General features: G+C 39.6%; 1 protein-coding gene across 8 annotated transcripts in view; it reads right to left on the reverse strand.

Moving 5' to 3' along the window:
• Positions 1–12431, reverse strand: part of KLF12 (KLF transcription factor 12) — a 249805-nt gene that overhangs the window by 137774 nt on the left and 99600 nt on the right. For all 8 annotated transcript variants that reach the window (XM_056329628.1, XM_056329626.1, XM_056329625.1 and 5 more), the window contains one exon: positions 10704–10793. In XM_056329628.1, coding sequence (XP_056185603.1) covers positions 10704–10793 — 90 coding nt within the window. The remainder of the gene's footprint in view (positions 1–10703; positions 10794–12431) is intronic.

Here is a 12431-nt window from a genome sequence, read left to right on the forward strand (position 1 = left end):
AAGCATAATTGAGCATATCTGTAACTCAGACAGGAGAGGGTGATGCTTCCGTCTTCCAAGAACAAAATGACATGACTGCTAAAGAAATTCCAGTAACTGACCTACTGCAATGATGTAAGCTTCATACACACCATCACAGATGAAGATCAAAGCCAAACTCAGTGCCTCAGTATCAATATTGATCTAAAGTATAAATTATAAAATTAGAAAATGGGATACAAAAGCCTCCAGAGCAGCCTAAGGAGGTGGGATACACGTGGCATCCACATGGCTGGTGTGCCCCTGAGGAACAAGGGGAGTGGAGGCATTTGGAGGAGACAGGGCTGGGGAGGCAGATCTGAAATGAGCCTTTCTGTGAGCAAGCCTCTCTTGGGAAGAACTGCTGTCCTCCCTCCACTACACCACCAACACCTCTGCTCCTCCACCAGCCCCTTGCTTCATGCCCACCCCAATGAGTTGGGGCTCCATCGCAGGGGTGGCGCATGTGGAGCTGCCACAGGTCTCACCATCCTCATCTGCCTGGGCTCCATCCTTGGGCAACAGCAGGCATGGGCAGCGACCTGTTCAGGCAGGGGAGGACGAACACCACCCTTCACCAGCTTTTCTGCCTGTGGTTCCTACGATTTTCTGCTGTTTAAGCAATGCAACCAAGCAATAACAGCATTTGTAAAAGGATGTCTGTGAAAGCAGATGCCCCCTAAATAACAGTTTATTAAACACTTATCCTTCCAGCATGAAACAAAAGGGAGTAGGTGGGTTAAGAATGAGAATTTAAAAAAAAAAAAAAGAAAATAAAAAAATGAAGAAAACAGGATCCTTAAAGTAATTTATGTAAAGACTCATCTCCACAGGGAGAAATAAGGAAGAAATAAGGAAAAAAGCCAATAATTCTAAAAAATATATAGCTCTTTCAGTACTTCCCAGCAGGATATGGAACAAGAGTAAAATATACATTAAAAGACTATTTATAAGGCAAGCTCAAATAGAAGAGTTAAGAGAACATCAACAAACAAGTGAAACCCAGAAGTAATCCCTTCTCATAACAAACAACAAAGGTTAAAATAATTTTGTTACTATCATAACATAGTGGCATTTGTATCATGCTTCTAAAGCGTTCTTGATACTGTAAATTACTGAGTTACATTGGCTTATGCTTATTTTTCTTAAGCTAGCCAGTATATAATAAAAATGTAACAACAATGCACACTTACACAATACCTCACACTTCAAGTATCTCAGTGCCCTTAAAGAAATGAAGTATAGCAATTATCCAAGTAAGAACCAGGAATATAGGAAGATTTCACTTCACCCTGAGCCAAAACAACGGGAAAGGACAAGAGCCCAGTCATTTTAATTACTCTCCCATTTAGAACATACCAACTTGCCCTGTTGAACAAAATACAGACTGTCATAATGAACTGACTACTCTAATGAGCATTAAAAATGAAACAAAAATCCATTAAACTCACCAGTGAGTAGAACAAGATGTAACCGTTAAATTATTTTGCTAGGAAAAAAGTTAAAGATTTCATGATTCACAATTATTTCACTGAGTTTTCGATGGAAAACATTTTAAATAAGGAACTCCAAACTATGAAGAAGTTACCATGCATCATCAAGTCTGCAGTACCCATCTATACACAAAATCACACGCGGAGGTAAATGTGAGGCAAGTCACGGTAGCTTTCTTGTTAATAAAATTGGGGTTACCTAGCTCACCTTCATCGGTCTGTCCACAGGTACAGAGGGACTATGTTTGCTTGGAACCTACTGAATTTCACTGCAGTTGCAACCTGAATTAAACTCCAGGTGCCCTGCTAGGTAAGTCACCACATCAGAGGAGTAACTGCTTTTTAGATGCCAATAATCATTTTGCATGAAGTCTAAAACTCACATTACTGTATCTTACAATTGCATTGCACTGTGACACGAAACAGCATAGACCTGTGTTGAGTTTCAGTGCAGAAATGCAACAGGATTTTAGACTACAGTGCTGTATACCAGCCAATACATGGCATGCCTTGCGCTCCCACGACTATGGTGCCAACACCTTTCTAGAACAATGCAAAGAGCAAAAATCCATACCTCACTGGTTCCTCAATTAGGATTGCAACCTAGATCAAAATTACAGTTAAGCTGTGGATACTGGATTTCCCAAAGAAACAGAACATGGAACACACACACAGAGTCATTGGAACTGGAGTTATCAGGAGGAATGATGCCAGTGTAGATATTTGGATGGTTGAAAATTTTTCTTACACATATTTTTAACATTTTCAACTATTTTTTTTAATGCAGTAAAGGAAATGTTAACCTTTCACATCTCCATGAAATAAACAATTTTAAAAATAAAATGTGGATAACCTACAGATATACAGCTTGTATGTACCATGCTTGGTTTTTATGGCTAGAATTTCTCAGCTGCATAAATCTTCCATGAGATTCCCATCCTAAGCTCTGGTGGCAGAGCAAGCTGAGAGGTCATACATCATCAAAAAAGCAGACTGGCTTCAAGGTGAGCTCACAAAATAATTGACTGGGGATAGAAGGCAACTAAACTATAATCTCACGATGCACTTCAGCACTATGCTCAAATCAAAGGGTTGACTTTCCTTCTCCCAAAACCAACATTATTTTTTCAGTCCATATAAACATACAAAACTGTTATAAATGCATATATTTAACATATGATATACTGTGTAACTACAATTTTTCTACAGAACTGTAACAATATTAAATTATGCTAATTTCTGGGTAATATTAAACATTCTCTTTGAAATTCTTTCCACTCTTGCAGATAAAGTACTATCCTTCTCCTCTACAAAATACATCCTCATAAAATCTAATTTGTGAAATCATCTTCTTGCTGCCCTTGTATCATTATGGATATGGGAAACCTCTTTCTGGCATGGCACTGTTAGCTAAACACAAGCTGTTTGGAGCAGAGGTATTATTCTGATTCACTCCTTTTAGACTTGCTACTGCATTCATAATATGCACGATCATTATTATCTGAAGATGCCCATTAAAACAGTGTCTAAACACAACTTCTGATTAATTAAACCAGGATGTCCAGGGACCGCCCTTTATTTGTATAGTGCCTAGTGCAATGATGTCCTCGCCCACAACTGAAAATCTCCCTGTTCCCATCATGCATACAACAAACGATACCAGACAGAGTAAGGAATACATTCCCTGCAGTGCTCTGTAACAGCCAACTTAACTGCCTAGGAAAGGAAAGCGATGGCAGAAAGTGGTCAGTAAATTAAGTCTCAGAGGATCTGGGATCCTTCTCTTAGTGAGAATTCCAGACAGCATCATACATCTCACAACCCCACCTGCATTTTCTATCTGTAAACTCAGTTAACTTGGCAAAAAGACTGCCTGGCAAACGTGACAGTGTGTGTACTGACTGAGCTGGTTAAGCTATTGTTTCCTATTAGTCTTAAATCTCTTACCTTTCTATTGCACTTTTGGGCCTGATCCTTGGGGAAGAAAATCCCAAATAAACCAACCACACCCACAACCATGGTGCAAAACCCCCTTACCTCTCTATTCTATACAAGGCCTGACTTCAAAAAAAGTAAGGAACGCATGCAACACTGTAAATAGTATTTCACAAGGCAGCAGTGCAAAGACATACTGAAAGGCAGTAGTTTGGATCCGAGAGCAGTGAAATTGTCTCAGGATGCAGTTTCAGATATAGTTAATCAGTTCTAACCAAAGGCCCTTGTCAAAAGCAGCACCCATTATCTTCTTCCCACCCCTCCCCTCTCCATAGGATAGAGGAAATAATTTCCTAACAGTGTAACTGCAGGATATGCTGGGTTTTCTCGGATCAGTGATCAGTTGATACAACTCTCCTCAACGTCAGTCACTGGCAATGGATACAGCAGGAATGCCAGGTTAAAGCTACTTTTTATTCATCATGCAAGCTTCCACTTAACATGAAACAGCACCCACTTCTTATTAAGCTTATTACATTATCAGCTTCACTTGGCGTAATTAATCCAACTAATGCTGTGCTGCACCCTTCTGGGATGTGTCTTTCACCCTTCTGGATTGCAAGCATATCCTTCAGCTGTGCTTGGAGTCTAGAGCCATATCTCCTTAGGGATGTCTCACATAGCTTTGGATCATGCCCTGTGAGTTACAACCTTGCTGGTCTTTGGGACCAGATCTTTATCTCTTTCTGAAGAACATCATGTATTTATGGCACTATAAAGTAACTACTGAATCATATCAGCTGTATTTCTAACACCTCAGTAACACTCCTCGAGTACGATGTACTGCAAGGTGAAAAAACCCAACAGAAAGTTAGGCGGCGATAGTTTATTTGCAGAAGAGATTTGATACATGTGCATTGTCCATATGTTGTTTGTTTCCCCAATAAGTCATGCTAAAGATTAAGTAATTCAGAAAAAAAACCATTTGAATGAAGCAGAGATTCATAAATTACAACAGCAAATACCAGAAGTGCTCTTTCTTCTAATAATACAAAAAATTTACACAAGCTGAATGAATCAACACAAAACAGTTCCCCGTACAGTTAAGGAGCAAGGTTTGTTATTGAGACTACTCTCAACTGCATTTCCATAGGTATTTTTAGAAATCCTTGAAAATAAAATACATTTCTGTCGCTATTAGTCAGGCTGGGGTAGAACATGTTCATGTATATAATAACATAAGCATAGATTGTATTCTTCAGACTCGAGATAATTTGGCTGGAGACAAAAGACACAGAACAATACTGGCTTGCTAAAGGGTTTTGCCATTTTAGTCACTTTTCATAACTCAGCCATGATAAGGCATGAGAATGGAGATGAATCAAGTACAATTAGGAGGTGAGTTCAGAATAAGATACATAATCTTCATATAATGATTTGATGGGACAAAATGCAGGCATAGGACTAGATGAGACTTTAGATCTGGAAACAAAAAGGCTGATAAAAATTAGAGGTTCATTATTCTCTGTATTTGAAGATTAATAGTTGGAAACAAGCCCCATATTTATATCTCCTTTTAGCAAAAGCTTATGGTCAAACTCTGCAAATACTTAAGAAAGTGTAACATCATGTGTCTAAGTCAGACACTTTTTTTTACCAGTTTTTAGCAACTGGGCCACATTCTGAAATGACCAGCATGACTTTCATACTTCACACTGAAGCCAGTCAGCATTATCCATCCTAACTTCTTGATAGCATCAATCAGCTAACAAATTCACTGCCCAGTCTGTATTGCCATCTAAATTAATCCAGCCTCTGTACACTTTTACAATGAGAAGTAATACTTTTCAAAATAGTTTTTGGCACAGCCGAAGAATGAATGTTTTTCTCGTGCTGAAGCAACCCACCTTCACCTGCACAGGGAGGGACCACCTTCTTCACATCCTCCTCTGAAGCTCGTTCCTGACACAGAAAGATTTTACTGCAGACCAAAAGATCTAAAGCTGTAGGTCACTGGAGGATATTAAATGATAAGCAAATTCACATTTCTAAAGTAATTCTACCAATTTATTAGTAATGCCAGCTCCTGTTCCACAGTAGGGGAGATAATAACGAAGCCTTGTTAAAGGGCAATGTGATATCTTACATGTAATGTCTTTTTTTTCATTTGTGATAAAGTCATTAAAGCAGCACTGTGTCTTCTTGAAGTCTCAAACAATAGTCTGCATTAAATCTCCTGTGCAAAATTAAGGACAGTAGTTCACTGGAAAAATAAGCATCTGTTCTTGCTAATGCTGATGGTCTTCTAAAAATCATTAAACTATTCTAAATTGGTGACAATAAAACAAAGCAGAACTGTTTTAACTTTTTCCAAAGCTAAGAGAAAATCCATTTCCCTTGTAAATACATCTTTGTTTCAAATTTGCCTAGTAACCTATCTCCCTCATGCGGCGTGTCTCCCTTATGGGCTGCCTAAATCCCATTCTCCCACAATCATCTAGCTTGAACTCAGTGTCTTTTAAACCCGGGTTGCTAAAGGTTTGTCTTCACTGCATGCATGCAGTCTGTAGCCCCCGAGTCCTGCCCATCTGTCCTCTAGTCACAGGGTTGAAGGCACCGCTGCGTGGAGCACAGCTGAAACAAGGCATCAGCTCAAATTTCCTTTTGGCCTCAGCTACAGACTGGACTGGTTTGCAGTGGGAGTACCTTGCACAGCTTCATTCACCCAGGGCTACCCTAATATTTCAGCTGGACTTCACTTTCCTCATTTGCTTATTCCTTCTGCTGCACTGCATTTAAAATCCGTCTTTGCTTGCTCTAGATATGTAAGACCTCCACAGTGTAAGGACTGAGATGCTATTTAAGAGTACTTCTTAAAAGCTCTTCAGACGTATCAGTGCAGGTTTGGACACAGAGCACCCAAACACAGTGCAGGACACAGATGAATCAGGAAACAAACCAAAATATCTTCTAACAAGAAAGTTAAAGATCCTGGAAGTCATGCACATATGGCAGAGAAGAACGTCTCCTGCAAAAAGCATGAGGACTCTAATAGGAAAACCAAAAGCAACACAGGAATATAATGAAATTTTTGTCTGGTTTGGTATCCGTATATAGCAGAAAATGCTAGTCTCGGCTTGATGATTTGCTTTGTCCTGGTTGTCATCTACATCATGAGTGACTTCTACTACCACCACTACCCTATGTAGTCAAGACACAACACCTGATAAAGACCCAGAGCAGCACAGTGAAGATGACTTTCTGATTAATTAAATGCACATGGTCAAATAGTGCCTACTTCACTGTAGCCGTATGCCACAAAAGGTAAGTGACGAACCAGCTTAAGGTTATAAGTTGGTGCTGTTTGTATAAAAACTTTTTTCCCTCTTCTTCTTTTTTTCCCCCTATTATGTATCCATTTTGGTGGAGTAAATGTGAAAGGAAGAAAAATGTTGCTTTCTTCTGAGCTTTGTATTTCTGTATTGTCAAGTTAATGCAGTGATCATTGTTCACATTATCAATGTTGCAAAGCGGTGGTATTTTCTACTGCTAGAGTCAATAGGTTGGTGGGTTACCAGTTCACAAACTATAAGGAGACACGAATTTCAAAAAAAGGGTTTTAATAAAGACCTCGGAATAACACATACTGTTTGATCATTAAACTCATTGAATTATGAAATAAATTGAAACCTTGGAGTAAAAACGGACTCAAATGCTGTGATCACATCATCTGCTGAGGCAATCCACCAAGCCAGCACTGTACACATAACATCATAACAACAATTCCCAAGGTAGGGATGTTAGCATTTTGCTCATCTCCTTGTGGCCTTGGAGCCAAACTCAGAATCACAGGGTTTCCTTCTGGCCCCAGCTCTTTGCCAGTAATCCAGCGCTGGCACCAAGTGACTCCTAAGAAAATCTCCATACCTTTGCCTCACATTACAGCAGTAATGCACAGGACACCCCAGGACTGCAAAGGCAATGAGGCACACCAGCACCCAAAAGGGATTTGACCCAGCACCAGCCTGCAGTCCCTCCAAGCACACACACTTGCCTCCAGGCAACAACTGCCCAGGGTGCGATTAGACTCTCCTCTACTGGCTGCTCTCTGATCAGGCCAACACTGCAAGAATCAGGACAGTGGGGAGGACTGGCTGGATTTCCCACACAGCACCGCATGCACACATGGCCAAACAATATCCACATTCCCCAGCAAGGTCCTTTCTATGAACCCACCTTGGAGGTCATGAACCACAAGGGACAGCTAATCAAGGTATGAGTACTGAGAAAACACCTTTTCTGGCTGACATTCACATGTCCTGCAGGAAAGCATTCAATATCCCTACAAGGAGGAGACACATACCTTTGGAACCCACTATTACCTTAATTTTCATTTCAATAAAGTTTTGCAGTAATTGCCTTGTAAACACCCATCACCACTAACAAAGAGGAGCCGCCAAGACCAACCTCCTTAGCTATCACATGTAGCAGCCTCCCACACTGCAACAGCAACCTAAGGATCAATCCTCCTTATTTCATCACACATTGTATGGCCCGGCCCCAAAAGGGCTAAACGAGACCATCACACAGCACCATGAAGGAATTTTTTCTGTTGCCACTGGAAAGGGCTGGAGGCTGATGCTAGATAAATTCAGATTACAAAGTTTAGGCGCATGCTTTCACAAGGACAGCGGGTAACTACTAGCATAGCTGTGTGAGGTTCATTTATTTGTGGTATGGGCACAGACTTGAACAGGAGACAGTGGTTCCATAGCCCTTCTCAGACAAAATATCAGATGGCATTATCCCAGCTCCTCCAGAGCCTCATTAGCAAGGCATAGGCAACTCAATGCTCTCTGGTCTGTCTGATCACTCAGTGCTCATCATCCTGGTTGAGGGCCACTGGTGCTCCAGACTGTGTTGGTTTCACACCTCCACTGCTCACACAGCCTTCTGGATCCCCTAACCACTCATGAAACTTCCTTCTCATAACCGTCGAACCATGTCTCACTTTTGTCCTTGCAGCAAACCTAGAGCCAAATGCAGATACCAAGCAGGAACAGCAAAAAAAACCCAACTGCCTTCCTACAGGTTTCAGAGAAGTTTACCTAGTCTCGTCTGGTGTTCAGCATCCTAAGAGATGAAAGTCTGGCCACTGTCTTCAGAAGATCAAAATGCTGTCTTAGTCAGCTAATTTTCAAAGGAGAAATCACATGTCCCTGTATACGCATTCGCTGTGATGAAGGTGCAACTCTAGGGACTCTATATAACAACAAGAACAGACATCCCAATTTCAAATTCATACTACTTCAGTTCCCACTCCATGCTTCCCAGTTATGATATTCACCTTCCCAAACAGATTCACGTGCTGTTTTCAGTAATTACATCCTTCAAACACTTGTCCCTGTTATATCTACAAACATCTACATATTCAAAATAAGTCTCTGAAGCACATGCTAAACATCTGTTTCAACCACCTTTCTCTTTAGAGTTTAAGCTGTTTACTGGAACACTGCCTTCCTAATGGCTAGCTCCCCTGTTAGTGAACTGGAGAATTCATTTTGTATTTATTGATTGATTCCCTAATCAAGAGTCATAAAGGTACTATAGACTCTTGACCAGACACTACTTAATTAGTACCAAAGCACATAAAATCCGAAATCAAACAGAGCTCTTTGTCCAACAGCTCAGTCACTGGAACACAAAAAGATAACGTCATTTTCTGCTTACACAGAAGTCTGTAAAACTTTATTAAAGAAACCCTAAGGAAATTAAAAAAAAACTATATAAATTGTTCATTTCCTTCCAATTCCTAAGACACCAAATACGTCTTCCAGAATCAAATGACACTTTGCTAAAGGAAATATTCTTCATAAAGGACTCAGTAATATGCATCACACATAGAATTTATTTTAAACAAGACAAAGGCAAATACCAATAAAGTATTTGTCTTCTGAACAATATAAACAAAGGTTTGTGTTATATACAGAGACATAATGCAAAGCATTCAGAAGGTATTAAAAATTACCTCTAATGGATCTGTCTTTTCACCATCATGGCTTGTACGGTAGTCCAGCTTTTATGTTCCCTCAAACTACACTGTACTGGAGTATTTTCTGAGGGTACTTGTTCTCCAGAAGGCAGAGAGATGTGCAAGAACTCCATTAAATGTCAAGTTTGTTTTCTCTCAAACATAAAGCCTCAGAAACGTCCTGAATAACTGTTATCTCTTTGCAAGTCTTCCAAATTAAGTCATCCTGCAAGTTAATTCCCTCTCCTCCATATCATTTAAATTCTCAATTAAATAATTGAGAAAATAGCAGGAAGGAAAAAAGCCAACAAACGGAGGCAAAAGCCCATCCCTACACGGCAATGGCATTGCTGGTTCTATAATGCTCTCTGTTGAAGGCACCTGTCTTCAGAGCAGTAAGGTAGCTTGGATTCTTTGGGATAATGTAAGATGCACACAAAGAAACAAAGATTTGTGATAACATAAAATCCATTAAATACAGATGCCCTTATAATAACCTACAATCTCTGACGTAATTATTACCATATATGTAGGAATACACACTTAGTATGTCCAAAAACATGGTCCTCAATTTGCCTAAAATCTACCAACTCCAGTGTCAAACACTTGTTCTGCAAAAAATTCAAAATCCTATTCATTATCTCTGTACTCCATTCAGCAGTCAACATACCAGCTTTAATCATCTGAAGCTTCTAGGCCTCTTAGCATAATGAAAACAAGTGTATTCCACCAGAATGAGAGCAGGTGTGCACAAACAGAAAATGGAGTAGGACAAGCATATAAAGGATGAAACAACCACAGTAAGGCAGATAACCCAAGAAGGCAAAATAGCAAATATATGTATAGGTTTCTCAGACATATGAATTTGGCTTCTTTACCATAATCCATTATTCTTTCCCATTTTTTAAAATTGAACCTCCTTTTATAATCATGAATTTACACCAACAGCATCTCGGCTATCCCTGATAATTTCAGTAAGTCTTCTCTGCAGAGTTTTGTTTTGTGCTTCCAGCTGATGAGACTAGATCTCACCGATATGTCTCCCAATAAAATGAGCTCAAAAATGGTAGAATAAAAAAAAAAAAAAAAAAACCAACAAGAAAAAAAACCCACACCAAACAGAAAAGAAAATGACAATATAACAGGAGGGACAGCTAGACACTGAGAAGCTCAGGAAGGGTCACCGGAGCATTGCAGAGTGAGGCTGTACAAAAACCTCTGCTTACCCCTTGCTCAGATTCCAGCAGCTCTGTTTTGACTCTGACTGCCGGCATCCCATCAAGCATTAACATTCTGTTCTCAAAGGCGCTGACGTCCTAAGAAAAAAAACAAACAAGGTTAATTTAAAAATAAATAAATAGATTAAAAACACTTGGTTTAATTCACTGGTTCAGTTCCATGATATTGTAGAAGTTGGTTGCTTTTAGCGGAAATGAAGTTAGTGAAGATATTAATATTAATTTTAAGGAGTAGCTGCCAAGTTACTACTTCTGTTAAAATAGTAAATTATACTTTCAGTTATCCTTAAAAGATAACTAAATCTTTGTAAGCAACAAGTGAAAATCATCTCCAATTACTACTTTTAATTTGAAATTAATCATGCAGGTGCAAGTATATAAATTCCTTGCTTCAGAAATGGGAAGGAAAGCAGTGTTGTCAAATAGCTTCAGGTTTTTGGCAGTATACTTAGGTAGATTTGATTTCAATCAAAACATTTGTACTTCTGCATTGCCTAGAGAATGCATATGCTTCAATTCAGACAAGTTACAGTGAAGGCCTGTACACACCCACCCCATAAATTAAGACACATCAACAACTCCTCAGATTTCATGATTCATTGTCTTGTAAAGTTATCAGCATTTGTCAATGAAAAACTCCACACACTCACCTGACACAAAAGAAATAAAAAAGCATGTTAAAAACTTGCATTTTCCTTGTAGTAATGGGCAATATACGCCGAGAGCTTCAGTCTGAATAGAGATTTGCAGAACTGTGCTTTCCTGAATCAACACCCCTGCTATGAACGTCTCATCCCGCTCTTGCTGGACCAGTTTATGGAGAAATGTAAAACAACCTCATGTGCCTTCAGTTCAAACACTACTTCAACCAGTCACTTGTCTATTGCAGCCAAGGCTCACAGCTGGTGTTTGAAAGCTAGCCCCCTCAGCTAACATTTAGTTTGGACAACATGGAGAGAATAAAAGACATTTTATCCCTCAAGCTATAACCTGACCTTACAAATCCAGACACCTTGGTCAGCAGTACAGATATCCAAAGACATCACAGCTATTTTTCAAATAGCAAACTTGGAGCATATATCATTTGCAAGTAACTCATTCACAGCCCCTTACTTATCAGCAGCCCCATCTGGAAGGCAATGCTGAAGACTAGAAACTCACTTGCACTCTAACCATTACCTAGTAGCCCTCAATAACCACACCACAATGGAAAAAACGCTTTCCCTGAGTTTCATGAGCAGCAGATCTGTCCAGTACTGCATGGTGACATTACTCATAATGGATACATTCATAGCCCTGTTTGTTATCATGGCTGCTCCAGGGCAATTTAAGAAAAATGGTCCATCCTAATGGAGCTTCCAAAAGATATAGAGCTTCCAAAAACTTTGATTACTTCAATCATTTTCTTTTTTCCAATTAATGCACCTCATCCCAGCATCTTCATTTTCTGGGATATAAATATTGCAGCAACTGTTGATTTTTGTATAGTCCTGTCCTTTACTGTAATTGAAATAACATGCTGAAAAGCAGGGAAACAGATACATCCATGCTCCAACAGTGCTACAGGCAGAGCAAATGACCCTGTTGCTCTCACTTTGAACCCCATGTGTTACAGCACACACAGCTGCAGCCTGATACTACAGGGCAAGCAGGAACTTGATGATAAAGCAGATAAGCAAATGCAAGAGCCAGTGCAAATGCAATCTCTAACTTTTC

The sequence above is a fragment of the Falco biarmicus genome, chromosome 2, assembly GCF_023638135.1.
Source record: "Falco biarmicus isolate bFalBia1 chromosome 2, bFalBia1.pri, whole genome shotgun sequence".
Classification (NCBI taxonomy): domain Eukaryota; kingdom Metazoa; phylum Chordata; class Aves; order Falconiformes; family Falconidae; genus Falco; species Falco biarmicus.